The sequence below is a fragment of the Planococcus citri genome, chromosome 3 (genome assembly GCF_950023065.1).
Source record: "Planococcus citri chromosome 3, ihPlaCitr1.1, whole genome shotgun sequence".
NCBI classification, from domain to species: domain Eukaryota; kingdom Metazoa; phylum Arthropoda; class Insecta; order Hemiptera; family Pseudococcidae; genus Planococcus; species Planococcus citri.
The window spans coordinates 51,659,296-51,682,330 of record NC_088679.1 but is presented as its reverse complement, the minus strand read 5'-3'; the positions used below and the strand labels follow the sequence as shown (position 1 = coordinate 51,682,330).

The window sequence follows — 23,035 nt, the reverse complement described above, 5'->3', positions numbered from 1 at the left end:
ATACGTAAAAACATGTATCATCTTGAAAAACAAATCCAATTTGGAAACATAAAGACAACTTTAGCAATGAGAATATGTAAGCTTAGTTGAGTAAACACCAAACAGCTAGAACAGATGTAAATCAAAATTACCAAACACGAGTAGGTAACCCAACCCTACTAATCGAATAATCATCTTGCATAAAATCTTTCGTAGGTTAAGGGCCCGTCTGGTCGTCATAAGAAAGTACCATATGTATTTTTTTGTTATGGATATGAACATTAAGGTAAGATACAGAGAAAAAAAACCTGTTGGTACCTATACCTATATTGTATCTCTTCCTAAACGGAGTGTGGGGGAATTGGGTTAGTTGTGTTCGCGGCTTCGCGGTTATTTTACGACTGATGTTGTGATACCATTCATAGAAGTTTTAGCCAGTTGATTTGTTTTGTTCGCAACGTTGATTGACAACGGTCGTGCAATTTAAATATGTGAAAAATTTGTTGACTTAAAATTTTTTAAATTCGATTCTATTTTGTTTTTTGTTTTTTTTTTTCGTTTTTCAACTCGTATCATGTTGAATGTGATTTTTAATACCGAATTTTTTCGTTCAAACCGACGTGATTTTAGTGTATTTTATTTCATGTGTTGAACAGTGAAAGTGATCAATTTTGTGTATTTTTGGAGACGAAAAATTCAAAGGTGAGATATCCTCGAGATATTTACTTACTTGTAGTTTTATTATAATCGACAATGAAACATTATTCGTCAAAAAATTAACACTTGGATGCTAAATGAGTGAAAATTTCCCTCAACTAACTGAACTAAGCATTTGAACCAAACATTCCTATGAAATAAAATTGTTGTTTGAAAGTTTCTACAATAGAAGATTGAATTTTCTGTCAATTATGAAGAGATGAACATGAAAAATGAGCTGTCTGAATAAGACCATAAGGATCATAGGATCTCTGTGCTTGTTTCAGAACAACAAATTTATAAGGAAAATCTAGATTTATCAGTCATATAATCATAAAAACGTGCATCAATAATGATATTCATAATACATCGTGTCGAGTTAGTGACCCCATGATTTATACAATTATTGGTGTGAGTATTACGAGAAGGTGTTCGGTAGGTAGGTAATAGGTATACAAGTACAATGTTACGGGCAAGGTCAAGATTCCGACGTAGACATAGGTACAAATTACATAAAAACTACATCAAATACATAATTATATGGAGTACCTACGTCTACATGTTTCCCCTATCAGACGTTGACTTATTTTTTTCAAAAGAAGTTGGGTGAGTTTTTTTCATTCGATGATAATTTTTTCGAGTTTCATCCTATAGTTTAAGATACGGAATATTTAAAATTTGGGGTGCCTGGTTAAATTTTATACTCACAGATGTGAAAAGTCGAAATGAGCAAGATGAAACACCATTTCAGTACCATCCAAAAATTTTCCAATAAATAAGTGTTCTTTTTCATGATTTTGAACTGAAATATTATTACAATTTCTCAAATTTTCAATTTTTTTTGCATGTGATGGAAGTCAGCTGAAAATGGAACATAGGTTAGTGGAAAACACGAAAGTTTTGGTTCTCGACTCATCATATTAATAATGAATTCTTCTGGACGAACTAAGATAATTAGTTTCACTCTGAGAAGCTTCTCTTTTGTGCATTTCATCAACTGTAACGCTCAAACTACCCGTCAGTTTCAAAAATTTTCACTATTAGGATCCCTTAACTTCTTTCTTCCAACCTTCCAATTTTTTATCACGAGAAGTTACACAATTTCTTAGAAATCAAATCTCATGGAAGGCTTGAAAAAACTGGAAAACCCCAGTTACAATTTTGGTCACATTTGCAATTTTGAGGAATCATCTTCTTATGGTTCTCAAATCGAAATACATAATGTACATTTACGAATTTAGTTTCTGGTCAAAATAACAATTTTTTGAAAGCTCACTTTTCTATCAAATAAGAAAGTAATTATTTAGCTATAGCAATAGCTACATGAGAATGTGCATTCAGTTGACCACTTGACACAGACCTTCGGACAAAAATGAGAATTACGCCTTTTAAAAATCACATAACTGCATTTCTTTCAACTTTTCGACTTCTCTCTTCCTTTCTTCTGAGAACTGAAACATTTTTAAGACTCCTCTCGCTGATCACTCAAATGTCCTATGGGTCCAGAAACAAGAGTTTATCAGACCTTCAAATCACCTCAAGGAGGGAGGAGGTTCTTTAATTTTTTTTCTCACTAAAGCACGATGATTTGAAAATTTTACATAAACTCAATTTGAAATTCAGCTGCTTATTTTTTCATTTCATCTACAGTAAAGATATGTATATCTCCATAATACATAATGTAAGAGTAAGTACCTCTACCTACCTAATACAATTTTTCAGCAGAAAACTGAATGATATCAAACTCTACAAGAAGTACATACGTTGCATCAAGTATACGCGTGCATTTCCCTTCTGAATAAATTTACATCTCAGCTAAAGAAATTAATCCTCGCGAAGCTAATTTTTATCGCGAATTCGCCTCAAAAAAAAAACGAAAGGTTATAAAATTGCTATAAAAATGAAAAATTTAGGACGGAAATGAAATCTTAGGAAGCTGCATAGCCTTTAGCTAAATAAGTCTAGAATAGAGGAATCCCGTTTAAAGTAGGTCTACTTAATACCTACGTTCTTACGTTTTAACCCGCGAGTCTAGTTGAACAAATCAAGAATTAAAAATCGACGTTACAAGTGCAGGATATCCTATCGGTATTTTTTCACAGTCAATAACCTTTGTTACTTTCCCTGAAACAGGTTTATGGTATACGAATAGATGTACGTGCATATCTTATCTACCGTTTTCATTTTCGAAATCATCGAATTGTGTAAAAAATTTCGCTATTATCACGTAACGTTGAAAATATGCGGTAGCCTGCCTGGTACCCGAATTACCTACAATTCATTCGCGAAAAATAAAACACAACTTGAATGAGTAATACCTACCTAGCTTTCTTAATTAAAATAAGCAACTGGATTTGATTTTTTTTCAGAATTAATTTTTAAACATATTCATATTAATAATATAGATGAAATGGATCATGAATGAAATTTTTATAATCTCCTTTAGTGATCCGGTAGCCATGTGGTATGTGATCAATGATCATGATCACTTTTACATTAGAAAAATACCACAGCTGAAGGAGGGAGGATAGGAAGATTCGTACAAGATTTCTCAAAATATTCAAACATGAAATGATTGAATCTAGCTACTGATAAGTTTGTTTAGGATGAATGGAAACAACTCTCTCATAGGATGACTGATAAGTAGCCTATTCAGAATTGGCAAAGCTAACATTGATTAATTAAATTTAAAAAAAAAATTGAGGCTATGAACTTCCTTAAATTCACAAAATAAATTTCAAACTATTCCATTAAAATCAATTTGAAGCTCATTTTTGAAAATTTTTAGAAAATAACCAGGTTTTTTGGGTCTAAAAATTGATTGTCATGTTTTTGCTTAGTGAATTTTTGAAATGGGCACGTTCTAGACAAATTGAATATTAATCCAATTTTTCCGATTTTGTACGAGAATAAAGAGGAATGATTCCTTTCATCGATGAATATTCACGAACGCTATTTTTTCAGTAGCGCGGGAGAGAAGAGAAAGAGGAAAAAAGAGTTCACGATGGCAAAGGTGTTACAAGCAGGGCTCTTACTCAATTTTAAAAAATAAAATAAATTAAAAAAACTAAGTAAGTACACAAAAATTCACAAGTGAAATCAATTGAGACTTCGCCATCCAGCAAAAAACAACTCTTTTTTGGCAATTATTGTCAAAGGCAGATTTTTTTGCTATTAGTTTAAAAAGTGGGACCATTTTGTGACTTTTTGATAAGAAAGTGAGAATTTTCATTGTTTTTGGCAGGAAGCGAGGCTTTTTACAATTTTAGCAAAAAAGTGAAAATTGTTAACAAAACGCAAGACTTTTACAATTTTTGAAAAAAAGCAGTAAGTACCTACTTTTTGATAGTTGCCGGAAAAAAGGGAGGCTTTTAGGCAATTTTTGGAAAAAAGAGAGACTTTTTAAAATTTTTTGCAAAAAACAACAATTTTTTAGATTTTTTTTTTTTGCTCTTAGTTTAAAAAGTGGGACCATTTTGCGACTTTTTGGTAAGAAAGTGAGAATTTTTATTATTTTTGGCAGGAAGCGAGACTTTGACAATTTCAGCAAAAGGAAGGGCTTCGTAACCATACCTAACGCTGAAAAAAACGATATAACCAGTTAAAAACTGAATCAAAAAAGTGTATACTTTCGCAAATTATTCACTTGTTGATATTATGGTACCACTTATTAACATTTTTTATTTTATTTTTTTATTTGAAAAACAGTGCCAAGATTTGGAAAAAATGAATTTAAAAAAAATAACTTTGGTAACTAAATTTTTAATGGTTACTTGGATAGTAACCCAGTATGAGTCCTGTATGAAGGAGCATGGCATCACCATGCAGTATTTCTCATTGGCTATTGCCATTGGCTACAATCTACACCTTAGCTAGACCAGCTAAGTGAATGAATAATAAATTGACCTTTTACTCAGTAAATTACAGGCACAAAAGAGTAAGAGAGAAACATCATGATACCTTCATTCAATAATTTAATAACGCACAAAAAACGGTACCTATCTATTTAAATGATGAATCCTATATTACGTGTATGGAATAAGTAAAAAATCCTCACGTACGATTCGTTTTAAAATAGCCAATTGTCTTGGACAATATCCGAATGAAATCAAGTTTCTCCTCCCGACTCATTACTCTTTGTTAATAAGTTCGATTAGGACGTTTGGAAAAAAAAATCTAAGTAATTGTTCCTGTTTTATATCCGCATATTCACATTTCCTGTTTACCTGTTTGAAACACCATCGCGGAGCAAGATTTATACGAATAGGATGCACTTGACAACACGTATGTTTCGTTCCAGTGACAATTTCAGTTTCACAATTCCAATGATTCATACGTGAATTACGTAACATATAATCGGAGCAGTACGTTTTTTCATTCGGATACCTACCTATATACCTATATCGATACTTGGTTGACCGCAAAATAAACATGAATATTTCGAATGTGATCTATGCCTAATAATTTTGCACTCTTATATAATGTAGTAAAAAAAAAACAAAGTAAATATAAATCAGGATTATATAAATGCATAAAAAAATTAACCGTTTTATCGAATGCTAGTGATATGGCTGAAGAAAATGCAATACTTACACACTTACCTACTTATATCATTGTCTTTATTCCTATACATATGCCAAATAATATAATAATAATGGAATCGAATCGAGTTTCGTAAGGCAGCGAAGTATGAAGTATGAAAATTTGGGTAGTAAATCGAACTGCTATAAAAATGTACCTAATTTCGGTTTTCTTTCATTTCACTTTTCCTACCATTCGTAATCTACCTATTTCTCGATGCAGAATTTTGTAATGACGTGTTCGTTTACGTATATGTACTCAGTCTAGGTACCTATACTTATTAAATATCCAGCTAATTAATTTCAAACGCTTATTTTTTTGTATTCCAGATGCGGCTGATTGTTTCGACGATCGTGATACTCTCCATCTACCTACCATGGTCATCATGCAACCAGCAGAAAGTTCAAACTACACATACAAGGACAGCGCTACACGTGGCTCGAAGTTTAGATCCCGATTCGATGGAGACGGTTCCGGTAAAAACAAAAACCGGCGATATAACGACAATCATAGTGAAGAAAAGACAAGGTAAATCTAACAACGTTACCGGCAATGGTGCAAATAACAACGTGACGACAAATTACGTATTAATAAGTAAAAGTGAAGAATTCTCCGTTAATGGAACGGAAAACACAACAACAGAAAGTATGGCCAGAGATAAAATTATAAATAACCAGTCGGTAAATTTCACCGCGCAAAATGTAACCGCATCGCAAAATCGCACCGATCGAAGCGACCACTCACCTCGGGTACCGGAACCAGTTTATGTAAGCTCTTCGATGATATACGTTAAAAACGAGCAAAACGCCGGCAAAAAGAGCCGAAGCTTGGTTAAATTGGATTACGACGGTATTCCGATCGTTACCGGAGTACGAGTACCGGACGACGAAACAGATAAGCAAATATGGCGAAATGCTCGCGTCATCAACGGTGTTCTAGTTCCTTACGACAAATCGGATAAAGAAGCACTCAACAAACAGAAACCAGCTCGTAAACCAACTACCCCTAGACCAACGGTCGTTCAAACCACCGATGGCTGGATGAAAATCGGATCGATTATCAAAAAACCAAGCAAATTAAATCCCGTTCCCAGCGAATCGAAAGAAGACACGTGGACAAGCGATCCCCGATGGGACGTTTATAAGAAACCCGCCAGCGCCAGGCCAGTTTCGCCAACCGAACCTCAAATGCTGCAGACCATCGATATGGGAGACGAGCCGGAGAAATCTCGACCATTCAGCGAATACTCTCAGTATCCTTTGGGCTTATGGGTATCTCAAGAGAATTCAGCCGATCCCGAACACAAATACGTGACCGATCGAATCCTCGAATACATCAAGAATATAAATAAAGAAGAAATGAAACGTCTGTCTGTGCAAAAATTCACCGCCAGAGACGCTCGCATGTTACCAACGGCCCACGAACAGCCGGCCATTCAATCGAGAATATTACACGTTAGCGGTTCGAGCGTATTCCCCAATTCGGCCATGTACTCTCCGTCCACTCAACCTCCATCCAGAGTTTCCTTCGAGGAAGGCGTTCGGACGCCGGTCTTGCAATACGCGCATCCCGAATATGGTGTCCAATCCGCCAAAGCTGAGCCGACGCCCATCGATGTAATGGAAAGTAAAAAAGATCAGTTATTTTTCGCCGAAGATATACATTCGGATCGAGGCCCTTTCGCCTTTGAACCGGCAACGCCGTCAGATGCCACTAAAACCATCACCGATAAAAGATCGCACGCTCCCACCGATTTATACCAACGACCGAAGAAAACCTTGGCGTATTTCTACCCCGAAAAACAAGTCTACCTGCCGAACAAATACTACGGAAAATATCCGGCTATGAAAAACGACTACAAGGTATCCGATTATCCCACCATTTATTACGAAGATCTAGACGGTCGTCCTTTTTGGCTGCGCATCGGTGACTCGCTCAAAGAACAGGTGCAAAGTGGAATCGATAAAGTTACCGATTTAACGCGTCCGGTCGTCGAGCCTCTCGTCGAAGCCACTCAAAAGATCTCTCAAAATCTTGGATTATCATCTGGTAATCGAGATCTGTCAACTATACGTGAAAAACTGGGCACTGTTTCCACTTCTTCTCTAATCCTGCCGGCGATAGGAATAGTCGCCGGAGGCGCTGCGTTGGGGCTTGGTGCTGTAGCTGTTGGTCGGTGAGTGACGTTACTCATTATCTTAGTTAGACACCTACTTACCTGATATCAAGTCTACAACATGATCAATATTCAAGATGACTATGGGTGGGAGGAAAGGATGTCTGACAAAGGCCTTTACTTCGCATCGATATATCGATGATAATCCAGATTTGATATCTATTAGGATTGACCACGGGAAAGAAATATCGGAGGATTTTGACCAAATTCAGTGGAGGCCTTCATTTCGAGTTGAAAGTTGCTCGGGAAAAATTTAGCTTCGAAGGTGTCTCTGAAGAGGGGATAGGCCGATGGGTTCTCAAAGAGAAGGCATTTTCAAAAAAATCGTAGTTTCTTCGCTTCGTCCCATGCCCCACCTTGAGATTCTGCATTAACCTAGGCCATTGCCATGAAAATCCAAGACCACGTTTAGGGTTCTACTGAGAGAGTGAAAATTTGTAAATCGCTTATTTTGGGGTTAGTTTGTACTTTTAAAATTTTTTCTGCTCTAGTCATATTTGCCAACTTCAAAAAAAAAAAAAAAACAAAAAAAAAAAAACGAGAAAAGTAGTCAAAAACTTTGCACCACTGCCTTCCAAAATATTTTTCCGATTTCAAAAATGATGCTTCTCGATATTTTGGTATATGTAGGTAAATGTGAAATATTTGAGAAGAAAAAATGTTCATAGCACAAATTTACACAAAAATAAGTGAATCACAAATTTTTAATCCCTCAGTAGAAACTCAGAAGGGGTCTTGGATTTTCATGGCAATGGCCCTAGAGCGACGCATCTCAAATATGTACTACAAATATCTTTCGGAACTAGACTATTTTCCCCAAAATAAATAGGTTGGGTAGATGCTGGACCGAGGAGCCGTTTATTTTCTAGTTCTCTCCAGGGGCACCTCTAGAGCTAAAATTCAACCCAAAATGAAGGCTTCTACTGAATTTGATCGAAATCCTCTGACATTTCTTTTTTGACATCCGCTTTAATATAAATATACTGAGGATGAGGAGAGCAAGAACGTAGGAAGCGAAAAGAGAGGAGGGACTTCTAACGGAGGCTTCAAGTCGTTGAATTCTCCGTGTATAAAGAAATAATTTGAAATTTTTTCATCTCAAAAAGTGGATTTGTTTTTTGGAATTTTACAACATATAATGGAGACATTTTAACTAGTGCTTTTCTCATTTTCAAATTTTATTGAACGTAATCCCCACTTTCTGAAAAAAGATCATGTAAAAAATCTTAAATTGGGAGAGGAGCACATTTCGGCTCTCGAGACAAACGAATTCCTTTCCTTTTTACCCCAGCAGACAAGATAATTTTTGGTAGCAAAAATTTCCTGTTTGAAGAAATTATGTACTTATTACTTAATCATCGCATCAAAACTACTAACAGACGACATTTTTCGTTAAAATCATCATTTGGGAGCATAACCACAAAAATCTTATAAATACTGGGAGGAGAAACAATGGGATGGGTAGAAAAACAACTGTGGATAGCAAGAGCCTAAAAGTGGACCATCGCTTTGAAAATGTTTTAAATCTGGAATCAGATTTCATTAGCTGGAAAATTATATTATATCCACCAATTTGTAATAAAAAAATTTGCCTCTTACAAGCGAGTGCATAAACGGACTTGACCCAATTTTTAAAAAAAAAACAATATAGGATCCTTAGTTCCCTATACACCCGAAAATTCGATGCAGCCTAATCTCAAAAACTACGAGTTCCACAGTGGTCCAACTCCAAAGGTCTAAAAATCTCGATTTTTGGCAAATTTCACAAAAAAAAAAAAAAAAAAAAAGGAAAAAGAAAAATTATGTATGCTTAAGCAGTGAAATCGTGATTCCCATCATTTATCAAGCGTTCAAAAATCTTACGGTGTTTTTCGAGTTTGGACACGATTTCCAGTCTTCGCATCCAAAAAGGTATTTTTTGGGACCAAAATTTTCAAAAAATTACACAATTTGTGAAGTGTCTCTTCCAGTTGAAAATTAATTTTTCCAGAGTTTCGATGCAAATTAATTTTTTTAATGGAAATTTCTAAAGTATGTAGCTGCCCAAACGTATTTTTAGTCCACTTTCGGGCAATTTTTCAAAACATTTTAGCCCATAAAATACATTTCACCCTTTCGGATGCTCGAAATATCGATCAAACATTAGAAACTTGACTTGTGACAAAAAAAAAAGAATCTTAAAGTCAAATGTAGCTGCCCAATCTTATTTTTCAACCACTTTCAGACAATTTTTCAAAAATTTTGGGCTCAAAAAATACTCTACGGACCCTATATGACCTTCTGAAGCTTGTTATATGATGAAAATCACTATTTTATTGTTTTACACAACGTTTTTCATTTTTTTTTGGCGGAATTGTCTAAAAATCAAAATGTCATGGCTCTTGGACCATCTATGGCTCCCGTAGTTATGCAATTGAGCAGCTTAAAATTTTGTGGTGGACTATCCCAGGGGTCTTCTTCCCATTGATTGAAAAAAAGGTGCAATCGAATCACTGTATACACTTGTGAACCTCCCTTGTAAGAATTAGACAGATATAAAACATGAACTAGCTTGCTCTCGAACACGAAGAAAGGAAAGCCTTTGGACATACTCAAAGAGGAAAACTATGATATGGCCCATTTCGTGAATTTTCTTCATTTTATTTCTATTCTTGAAATAAAAATGCTATCTTACAATTAACAATTTCTGACCACGTGCTCACGATGTAGAAACATAGAAATATTGGGAGCACAACTCGCACTGAATAAATCGTACCTAACTCACGTCGATATTCAATAATGTATGTAACTGTCATAATAAAGAAATTTCTAAACACCCATACACTTGTAATTTTTAATCGTTGCACGAATTCTTATTAAAATCACTATATCGATCGATTTAAATTAGAAAAAAAAAGTAGAGAAAAAACTATTGATAGGTATGATTATTTTTAAACCTTTTTTTCCAGCTCGACACTTGAGATACACATTGGCAGTGCATTGTGCAACCTTCTGTGACCGAATACGTGTTATCGATACGTATTTTTGTTTACGTTATGTTTCACGCTTGATGAAATTGCGGCATCGCGTTGACTTGAGACGAATTTTTTTTACTAATTTTCCCTGCATGTAACGTCAAGGTCAGACGTAAAAAAAAATCAATCACGATTCAATTGAAAATTTGTCTTCTCAGTAGTAGGTACATATTCGTACATCGGGCATTGTACTTGCACCTCAAGATTGACTCTATTATTTCAGTAGCAAATCACTACATTTCTTCATTACGTGCACAGCGCGTTAATTAGCTGCTTTCGGAAGAGCTTTTCTTCATAGCTCACAGCACGATATCACTGAAGCGTGAAATAAAAAGCTCCTTCAAAAATTCAACTACTTGTTAACAGAAGGGCACAGTTGTCCACGTTGCATGAGTGACTGCTGACTGGTCAGAATGATAGGTAATTCCAAAAATAGGAAAACTTGACCCATTTTTCAGAATCATGCCCTTGTTCAACACAATCCTTGTATATTTACTACATACATACATATTTGTACTTAAGATATAAAACCTTATTCTTATGTAGGCATCAAATTTGCAATTAATAATTTAAATGCAAGTAAGTAGATATACTTAGAGTAGGAACTCACAATAGACGTAATTTAGAATCGAGCATCACGAATTATGCAAATCTATTAATTTTTTCGACAATCCTATTTTTAATTTCCAACTGTTTCTTTTTGTGTACATTTTTAATTGATAGGCAACCTACAAAAAAAAAATACCTATACGTACAAACATGAACAGTACAACACTTTCACCTTTGAAAAGGATTTATGAATATGTAAATACAAAAAACGTGATAAATCAATTTTAAAATTTTCGTTTGTCACATCGAGTAAGCAGTAAGCACCTGTAGTAAACGATCCCACTTTTCAAATGAGTAAAGGAAACATAATTTTTATCTTTTCTAATAGGTACGAGAATGCAATTTATTTGAAATACCTAACGAGCATTCATGTTCATCGTTTAGTAATTAAGGTGCATTGATCACTTTTTGAGATATTACGAAAGTACCTACTATAATCTTTGAAAAGGAGAAAATGCAAACCCAAGTTGAGATTTCAAACACGAAAGGAACAAAGAACAGAGCATCTAGAAAAAATCTTGATTAAAGTAAAAATGTTTCATATCTACGCGTACTTCTACGTACCAAGCTCATGCCCAGTAATGGAAGAATTCACATAAACATGGCTTAATTTGTACTTAGGTTCCTCGTGTTAGATTAATTTTCGTTCAAGTTCGTTACCTCTGGAAGTAAGCCATTCAAGACTGATCCGTATATAAATGCTCTACTTCATTTTTGTGCTTCTAGACATAAAGACGAAGCTCATATTATACTTTCATTTCATTCACAAAACTTTCAGTTTCACAAAATTTTGAACGGTTTAAAAAAGACAATCTCTCAAATTTTCAACCATATTTTGGCGTTATCAATTTACTGGTTACCATCACCGGTACCCTTTTCGTACTTTCATTATGAAATTTCGTATCATGTGAGCTCTACTCATAATCCTCCTCCTTCCCATGAAAAAATCAAAGTCTTCAGAGTGCATACCTACTAATTTTCAAAATTCAAAATGGATGATTTTTTTGAGATATTTTTCTCCATGCAGAGACATCAGATTTCAAAATTTACCGAATCCCCCTCCCCTCCTCTCGCCCCTCCCAAAACCAGTAGGTACCAAAATATTAGTCCAATTTTCTATTTTTCTTCAAAGAACGAGATAATTTGTGAAAAAAATATCACACCACTTCTAACAAGGTTCGCAGTTCACATACTACTGAAATCCAAAATCGATCATTTTCGTGTTTTTTGGGCAACTTTTTTGAATTAAAAATTCAACACAATATTAACCTATAAAATTTTCATTACTGTGCTTGTTCATGATTTTGTGAAACCATAAGTATCATTGTTTTTGAGCAATAGTTTTTCCAGGAAATTAAATTTCGATAAAAAAAAGCCAAGTAACCCGATCGAAGCGAGAGCAAAAGCTCTTGAAAGTTCATAATTCAGAAACAGTGACCACAATACCTAGGTTTTCATTCTGTTGAATATATTTGCGGGTGGGAATCGGACGGTTAATTTTAATTACCTCCATCAATTCCTTATACTCAAAACACAATTTCCCTTTACCTATCTAATTTTAAAAGGGGCTCGATTATTGGGCAAAAAAAGATGCAACAATTGGATTCTTGAAAAAATGGCCAATGAACCTGGCATCGTAAAATTTCACTATCACTTTAAACCATCTCGCCAGACAGGTAGCAAAATTAAATACACGTGAATAAATTTCGATTACAACAAATACTCACCTGCCAATAGAACAGCGAAATGATAGGTAAGCATATAGAGAATTTCAAAACACGTTTCAAATACCTGTACTACCTCTCGCTATTTTTAATATAGAAACTGCAATACCGTAATGACCTTATTAGGAGTTCACTGCCATGGAATCATGAATGAAATTCAACCAACATAGTGATGAATGAATTGATTTTTTTTTTTTTTTGAAAACGAAATCACATACGCATAAATACGTTTGCAAACTCTTATTTTTTATAGAAATTGGAAAGTGATGAATTAATGTGTGTTTGTATTCGTCTTCGTATTACCTAGTACCTACATAGATGAATTACAAATAAGTATAAATTTCCTATCAAGTTACGAGAGTTATAAATATTCTCCTACATGTGATTCGATTTTCATACAGAAATTACGCGTACTTTGCGTGAAAATCTTCGTCACTAAAATTATAATCAAGATGAACCAAAAAAAAAAAAAAATAATTTCTAATTGAAGTACCGAATGAAGAAAAAAAAAGGTTGGTCATACTCATCGAGTCATAAACATTAGACACCTACCTAGTACCTATCTCGAATCTCGATAATTGTTAAATCATTGGGACAACTTGAGAAATCTACATCTTGGTTTTTTAAAACATCCGTTACGATTTTATAATTTGAATGTCATCGACTGCGACTGTTAGGTTCCATCTGACACACCCGTTCTTTCATTGAGTGTTTGAGAAAGAGAAAGCAAATAGTATTCACGAAGAGTGTTACATCATGAATAGCGTAGCATTGGAATTACTTTCTCCTGAATGTGACTCCAACCCGAGCCCGACATACCAATTACAATCGAAATGCGTGATTCTAAATTCTATTTTAAAAACTTGAAAACGTCTCCATGATCGAATAACTGGTTTGTATGCGCTTACTCCGTTACTATTTTAGCGACGTATTATGAAATTTTACTCACTTGTTTCATGGGCATAATCAATGAAATAGTTTCGATTCAAATTTTTTATAAAAATAATTACACGTGTTTTCATCGATCTTTATGATCATAATGTAGGTTCAATTTTTTCGAAGGGACAATTATTGAAGGCTTTTGAGGGGTAAAAATGACCAAAGGAACTTCTTTTTAGTGTGCGTAGCACACTATTGGTTTCGCTTTGAGAAATGAAATTTCATTGGAAATGAATGTTCTCTTGAATTATCCAACTGTTTTTTGTACCTATTGGGCAGAATATAAGAATCATTATAAGTATAAGGCGGAGGGTACAGATTATTTTTCATTCAATTCGGATGGGTAATTGCTGAGTAATTGCAATTTTAGTTCATTATTTTAATGCATAAATTCCTAAAAAATGGTAAAGGGGATTTGTAAACCACCTGCCGCTCATTGTACCCCGCTATACTCCCCCCCAGCCTTATTCCATCACCACTTTATAAACACCTGTGTCGCATTGTACCCTGCTACACCCCCAGTCTGCCAGCTGTGTATTTCAAGTGAGAGTGGTTTGGTGGGGCGTTTACCAAACAAATATAATATTCTTTTAATGCCCTAACCCCCGAAGTGAACTCTTAGCCGAGTGGTTAGGGCATGTAGGTAGGAATAGGAATAGGAATAGAAATTTTAGGGACCCAGGTTCGATTCCCCAACAGGTAGGTACGTACCCGTAGGTAGGTGACGGTTTTTTCGTTGAAAATATTAGGTAGGTAAATGCTTCGGAGTTAGTACATGATGATGGTGCAAAAAAAAAAAAAAAGTTTGAACGGCCCTCTAAACCCCTCATTTTAATTTTTTAAAATTGAGTTATGAAGTATGATAATATCATTTTCTAAATTTCATTTAGTTTCAAAACAAATTTTATTATATGTATTTTTGAATCGGATCGGTTATTGTGCTAAAATACTTAGTTAACATTTTGTAAAAATTACCCATATTTTTTTCATGTAATTTCGAGGCAATGCGAATTCTGAACATATTTTAAGATTTTTAGATTCAATGGAAAATTCTGAAAATTGATTTGAAATTTTGTAAATTCAAAGACAACGGAAAGTCTAAAAAAATATATGAAATTTTGTCATTTAGAGACACTGAGAATTCCAAAAATTGATTGAAAGTTCTGTAATTTGTACATAATGTGAACTCGAAAACTGATATGAAATTTTGTAATAGGTACATATGAAGATAATGGGAATTCCAAAAAATTAGTGGCAATGTAAATTCCAAAAATTGATTTGAAATTTTTTAATATGAAGACTTAATAAGAGTTCAGAAAAAGACATAGCTTAGCTGTTTCAAATTTGAAAAAAAAAACAACATTAATTTCGACAAATTTACCTATAGGCCTAACGACCACAATGTTTCTGTCTTGAGATTAATGCTGGTCAATTTGAGATTATAAAGTGCCTTTTGCTCTCGATTGGTGTGGTTTCAAGCCTTCAAAATCTCATTTGGGGATGTTCGAACATGAATTTGTAATTTTTCTGGTCGTCAATCATTTTCATAAGTGTGAAATGCAATGGCTCACGACGGTATTGAGTGAGATAAATGTCTCGTTAAAGAATTATGCAATTTTGGAACAATTACGAATGCAAAGACAATGTCCCATTCCTCCCATACGTGGATAAGTCAGCATGGTACTCTATACATACCGTATGATAAGGTGTAATAATAACTACAAAAGATCACTTTCAGTATTGAATACTATTATCTTATACTACGCAATAGGTATTAAAACCTAATAATAGGTGTAAATGAACCCACCCAAGCTAATAGGTACATACCTATGTAGGTATTATAAACATAAATCGCGTGTTGCTATTGAAACTGAAATTGAAACATACCTATCAATACATTCGTTACTTTTGTTTTTCTGTCGATAAATGTGGGCCAAGGATGAGTAAAGAACAAAATAATGTCCATCCCCAGTCCCCACGAACGAATACAAATCTACGTAATTTTACCAGCACAACACAAAAATACCCACCGAGTCTACCTATTTAATGTACTTGAATTCTACAGACTAAGTAGGTACATGATAAGCAATACTATTAATGCAATTTTCATTTTTCACAGGTACCTAAATTACGACGTAGTGAAAATGCGAAATGGCAAATCAATCGAATTCGAAAACAACCTAGAAGTTGCAGCTGACCCGACAGTGGCTGCGAATTTGGAAAACATGTGGGCAGAGGATAACAGCAGATCTCCCAGCATAGAAGCTCCCATTAGTAAGGATTCCGACAGTGCAACGAGTAGAAAACGACGCTCGACTAATTTCTTAGAATCGGATAAATATTTGGAGAACATTCTACAATCTTTAGATGCGCCGAGTGAACAACAAATGTCCGCCGATAATTACCCCTCGAGTATGTGGAGTGATACACCATGCTCGAAAAAAATATTCTGCGAAGCCATGTTGACTCAACCTGAGGATGCAGCTTCTTTAATGGATAAGAAAATATACACTTTCCTATCGCTGTAAGTACCCATTTGGATACCTATCGTATAGAAAATACTTTGAAAATAATACCAAATTGGCAATAGGTAATCTAGATATGAACTTCTATGTCACGAGTCTTCTTCGGTACGCGATTTCCCAATGCCATCGATGAATTAATTAAAAAAAGATCGAATTTGAAATAAAAATATAAATCTTGCTCTAATAATCCACTTCCTGTCGAGTGCGATAACTAAAGTATACCTGCCTACTTGTTCGAATTAATGAAAGTTCATAAAGTAATTAATTATAACGTGAATTTAATGCTGTAAGTGATGATTATTTTCATGTTTTAAGCATGGCTGTTTTTATTTCTCAAGTGCACAATATTAGGCAGCAGCGTGTGATCAATAAAAAACTCATCTTTCGTACATATTAACCTAATTAATGTCTTTACGAAATATTACCTCAAAAATGATTTAATATTTTAGATGATCAATGCAGCTTACCTGTTCCTACCTACTCAAATGCATTTGAGTAATCAGAAGAGAGGGAGCTGCAAGATGATTTTGAGATAAATTACCTTCCATTATTAATTTACAAATTGAATACTACAAAAAAATGTACCAGTCTTTTTTTTCAAACCCTCGTATTCGTCAATCTAAACATTTCTTCCAAACTATACTTCAGCTATTCCATTTAAAAATTCTTTAAAAAATTGTAGGTAGGTACTAGGTAGCCTGAAAGACAAGAAAATATTTTCAGTGATCGCAAAACTGTCGCTTTGATCTTTCCCAGTTCGAAACAGACTGATGAAAAAAAAACATATTCAGCATAAGTAGGTGCATATTTCATTTTGGATTGAAACCATCCACACAAAATTCAAGCTCTATTACACTCAAAGGATAGGAGAAGCTATGAACCTGCAAAGCAGAGTTTTTCTTCTTCAAAAAATTAAAGCAGTCGTAGTTTCATTATTTTTGCAGATAGATAGAAAGTTAAAATTTGACTTGAAAAACTAGCTCCAAAAAATTCCTTTAGGACTCGAGGAAGAAATAAAGTCTCAAAAACTGATTGCAAGATCAAAATACGTATGTCAAAGCTCTCCCTGGGTTAATGATCCTTTCAACGATAGTTATCTAGTCCTAAAACTCACATAAACAAAATGCTTACTGTGATATCTTTCTCCTCCTTTACACGTCCCCCCTTGCTCAAAAATTTGGAAAATTTTATGTTTTGAGAAGCCATGTTGACTTCCTCTTTGCATCGACACCACATTAGACCCCCCTCCCCCACATTTTTTCCCATATCACAAAATTTTGTAAAATGTACATAGTTACGCCGTTTTGATTTACACCTCCTCATTTGATTTGGGAATTCATTTATGAAATAAGTCTAAAATTGAGGGAATCCTTTCAAACAGGTTTGGGTTTTAGGAATTAATTCTACGAGTCCTGAAAAAAAAATACCAAGGTTCTGGTTCATTTTTCTATGTTTTATATCCACAGCCTAGATTACAAATGGATCATAAAATTGCAACGTAATTGCGTGAATTTCCAGGCAATTATATAGCTACCTATGCAAAAGAAATTTATACAAAAATATATACATTTTTTAAAAAGTTCGATACTTTAAAAAAAATTTGAACATCACGTACTCGTGTTTCTTAATCGATTTCATAGAAATTATTTTAATTGCTTACGAAAATATCAACACGTGAAAATATTTCTTTGAAAAAACACCCGAAATCTTAATAGGTAAATTAGTAATTTACACCTAGTCCGCAACGAACCGATAAAACTATTGAATTATGGGTAAAAGAAAAAAAAAATACGATGAGAAGCGTTTGAAACCCTATAGAAACAATGTCATTGTCATTGTCATCATTGTGCATCAACGAGCACAGTCGACAGATGAATGCGTTTAAAAAATTTCCGATAAATTACGTTAAGCTTTTACCTTTTTATGTTAATTAATGCAAAAATATATCGTTCACGCTTAATTAACGTTAATTATGTGTGCCAACAAGTCTGAATGGAGTTTTTCCTTTTTCTTTTTTCTTTTTGCTTTAATGAAATTAGGTCTCCGGGTAAGAATCGTTTAATATGTAAACATGTGAACATCTCGTGTTCACACAATCGCGATTCACTTTGTCGAGTAGAAACACCATCCAAGATGTCCCGATATACGTATTATAATATTTTAGTAGATTTTAATAACAATAATTAGACAAGTAGGCCGAATATAGTCACCATAAAGCGCAATGTCTGGAACTGATTTAATTCAACTCGTGTTACCTATCGAAGATGCCTATGCGCATCCATTAGAGAAATTATTCGCAAGTTTTATTGTTGCCAAAAATAATTTTTTAATATGGTACCAACTACGCAGACACCAGCTTTCAATTTTTTTCAATTTTTTATTTTTTACTCCGTGTCTAACATTTTTAAAATTTTGAAACGACATGAAATACCTATCAAAAAAATTTGAAACCGCTCAATTGGATCTATGTAGAATTAATATCATTTTCCCTAACACAAAGTTTGAAAAAAAGAGCATCATAAAAATGAGAACACTTCGACAAATATACGAGAGCTCAGCTCTCTCATACTCAGATATTTTAAAAAGAAGCTAAATTACAATTTTTTTAAAAAGTAAACACAAATGCTAATTTAAGATGCGATTACTTGAAGTTTAAACCGGATCTGACCTCACTGCTTTCATTCAAAAATGCATTGGTACTGGGAGTAATCTCCAGTTCCAAGGCATTTTCGACAAAATCAACAATAACAATGGAATTTTTGTACAAGTAGATACTTGTCAGTTGTCAAAGTTGTTTTTCCTTCTTTAAAAAAAAAAAAAAAAAAAAAAAAAAAAAAATGTAGGTATAGGCAAGCCAATGGCCATAAAATACTCACAGATATGATCTTTTTCATTTATCAACTTCTTAAATCTGTAGTTAGCATTAGAACGTTAAATACTTGAATACATGACATAACACTGATTGACTTTCACCAGAAGAGTAAAAGGAAAATTTCGATTGTGCCCAAGTGTAGAGTAACCCGGCCACACTAAATTCAAATGGGTGTGATTTAATACCACGACAAAAAAGGGCGTCAGCACGACAAGCATAGGCACTTTCACGCCAGAAAAATCATTTCCACGACTAAATTGGAAATTCACGACAATAAAGAGCTTACCCCGACATAAAAGGTACTCCAACGACAAAATAATGTATCAAACGACGAATTAAAAAATTCACGACATTTAATTACTTTCCACTGCTATATAAGGCAATGCACGACAAAATTTTTCTATCAAAAACAGGCATTTCACCGACAGAAATAAACGTTTCAAAATATTAAAATGATACCAAAAAAACGAAGTAGGTATGTAAAAAATTGTTCTTTATAGAAGTAATGTTTTGTGGACTTTGATGGATGACCCCCTTTGTTTTTTGACCTCAGGTACGAAGCGAAAGGGGGCTAAGGAGAGACAGTTTGCCCCCCTCCGGTTCCGCGAAAGTAGGAAAAACTTGGGAAATTGTGAGAAATTCAAAAAAGTTGGGAAAATATAAAAATTCCAACAATATTTTAGTTTCAGTTTTCAAAAATTCAAATTTTTTACAATCATGAATTTAATTATCGTTTATTTGCCGACAAAATCGCCGATCTATCCTCAAAATTCTCATTTTCCCCCTAAGATTTTGCCCTCGCTTCGCTTAGGTCAATTTGGTTCTCTTCTACTGAGTCACAATTTCACTCAAATTTTTTTGAAAGAAACCCTCAGTTGATTATTTGTTAAAATTTGTACAAAATATAAACGTAATTGAACTGATAATGTTCTGTCGTGTATGAAATTATTTTGTCGTGAATACTGCTTATCTCGTTATTAAATCGTAGTCGTTCATAAATACTTTATTGTCGGGCGTCATCTGGCGTGGAACTTCATAATTTTTCGTCGTTCATTCATCTTTTATGAACGAAAAAATGCTTGTCGTGATGACGCCCTTTTTCGTCGTGCAAAAAATATTTCCCCAATTCAAATTAGTCATCATCTCTATCTATGATCTAATTCGATTTCAAAAGAATCATTACTAATGGGGCGGGAGAGAATTTTGACAATGCCATTTTTAAAAAAATGATCATTTGGTTGGGTTACAATTTACCTACATACTCGTACAACAAAAAGAACACCTTTTTTTTAGTAACAAATACGAAAGACTGGAATAAAATCTTGTTGCCTGTTTGAATTTTGAAGCATTTTTTCAAACAGTCAAATATCTAAGTACTTAAACATAAATTATTATGTCATAATTATTCTCAAATTTAAATTTTAATAACGTAAACTGTTGTTTCAGAATACATCCAGACATCGCTGCTACAGTGGCGCCGCATTTGGAAGACGTGATGAGATCAGTAAAAACGAAAAATTGTTCCAAATACGTGTGCCCATCGTGGAGACCATCGAAACAAAAACAATTTTCAAATGGTACCTAGAGGACCCCAACTATACAGTGATCTGAAATCGAAAAATTTCGGCGAATGATTTCACTTTAAATTTTAATTGATGAATAAGACTGACTACGAATATACATACATATTCATAATAATGATAATTGAAATTAATAATAACGATAATATTGTGTATTATTTTGTATTATTAATAGCATTACTGAAAACGAAAAAAATTAAGAAAAAAATTTCCTCCTAAGTATACCAGTATTATTTATTATAACTATGTATATGTAAAACAATTGTAAATATTTTTTCTTTTTTTTGAAAAACGATCATTTAATTTATTTAAATTAATTTTCTTTTATGCATTTTGCTATTGAAAAATTACTTATAAGAACTCGTACATCTTGCGAAATTAACGAGATGAATTTTTAAGCTGTTAAATGTTAATATAAATTATTAAAAGAAATGTATCGAGCGAAGATTTTCATTAATAAAGAAAATTGCCAAATAAATTTTTACGTGATTTATCAAAATTTAGACGTAGGTACCTGCCTACCTAGTGTTGAAAGTCTGTAAGGGAAGTTTCTCAAAGTAAAGCACCAATCCCTAAAACTTTTAAAGCCCAGTGGTGTAAAAACATCCAAAAATAAATATTTTCAAAATGAATTCTGATGTAACCTTTGAAGATGAACAACAACAGTTCTATAGCAAAATAATCCATCTTCAAAACTGCAGAAGCTACAGGTTCGAAATTTCAAAATAGCCATTTCAGTATTTTTTTTTTGCAAAGACAGACAGCTTTTTCAATTCAGAAGGTAGACCATGGTCCACCTGGTGTATTTTTGGAAAACGTACCTACAAAAATAAACCATAATTATTCAACGTCGGAAGACATTTCAGTTAATTTTTTTTTGTAATTTCCAAGTTTATGACTTTTTGTTCATCTTTTTAAGATGTACATACATACGTCCGGATTCAACTTGGAGGTTCTAATTTTCAAGTGTTTTGAAGCAGCAGGTTCTTCAATTTATAATGAAGCTATTTCAGAAAAACCTGAATTACAAGATACTCATTCATTACCTTTACTAAATAATCGAATACAAAAATAATTTTTCTTTTTAGCTGAGAAACAACATTTGAGCAAATGTCGAAAATATTTTATTTTTACACCATCTTTTTTGACTACTCACTTTCAACATTGTTAAAAAAAAAAAAATGCAAGAAAATTTTAATAGCTTTGAACAATTTTCTTCAGGGATACAATATGTATACAGGTAGGTACTTGAAACTCGAATTTCGAGAACAATTGATTCAAAATTTTTGGAATAGATGGCTAATGTCTACATGGCGTGATTCTATTTGGAATGATTTCACTGTTTTCTTTAAAAGGGCTTGGACTTATGCAGATCCGAATTTCAATGAAGAGCTACGTTCGACGTACAATCCAGAAAGACCTTTTTTTTTTTTTTACATGTCTTCATGATCCCATAGTACAAAAATTTGACCTTCAAGGTTTGTTCCCTTCTTAAATCTCATTTTGAAGACTTCCGAAATTTCAAAACGATTGATTTCAGGCAAGCCCATTTTACTGTTGATCTGAATGAATCTCTTTCCACTCCACATAATATACGTAAGTACTTGTAATTTGGAAGACTACAAGATTTCATGGCAAAAATCACCAAAATCATCAGCTACATATAATTTTTTATCAACCCTTCTACATACGAGTAACATTTTGAAAATGATGAAAAATATCGATTAAAACTTCACTAAGTCTGAATCAGATAGATAGGTAAGGTACTAGGTAGTAGGTACATCGTTTACGACACATATTTATGTAGGCTGTTTCTCCTAGCTATTACCATCTGGATTCGTTTCATAAATGGTTAATAGTTATCAATGAAAACGTCACCGTGATGTTCTTGGACGTTCCCACTTGTAACGAGAAAGTCGAGTGAAATACTTGTAAAACATTATCGGTCTGTAATTATTTACAGCGACAAAGTGACTGATTAAAACATGTCTTGAAAATCAATGATATAAAATTGAAAGCGTTGGTTTATCAAAACTTTGATCTACGAGATATGATTTTCTATTTAAAACGCATCATAAGTTATATCTATCTATCTACCAGTGACGATTTATTTTTCTCATCGATCATGAATGATATAAATGTACATATAGATAGGTATGAATTGTTAGTAGATATCTCTATTAAAGATTTCATTAAAATGCATCGAAAAAACAAATGAAAAAAAACTGTCGTCAGCCTATCTAATTTAAAAATTACATCCAGCGTAAGATCTTAGATTGAAATGAAACAATAAGTGCATTCATTTTTGAAACGATTAAAAAGTTACTTAATAAGTATTAG

General features: G+C 33.6%; 1 protein-coding gene across 1 annotated transcript; it reads left to right on the top strand.

Moving 5' to 3' along the window:
* Positions 1 to 349: 349 nt before the first annotated feature.
* On the top strand, positions 350 to 21,147 carry LOC135840031 (uncharacterized). Its single transcript, XM_065356344.1, has 4 exons — positions 350 to 681; positions 5,586 to 7,432; positions 15,838 to 16,242; positions 20,562 to 21,147. Exons 2-4 carry the CDS (start codon positions 5,586 to 5,588, stop codon positions 20,698 to 20,700), a joined length of 2,391 nt encoding a protein of 796 aa, XP_065212416.1. The 5' UTR covers positions 350 to 681; the 3' UTR covers positions 20,701 to 21,147.
* The last annotated feature ends 1,888 nt before the right edge of the window (positions 21,148 to 23,035 follow it).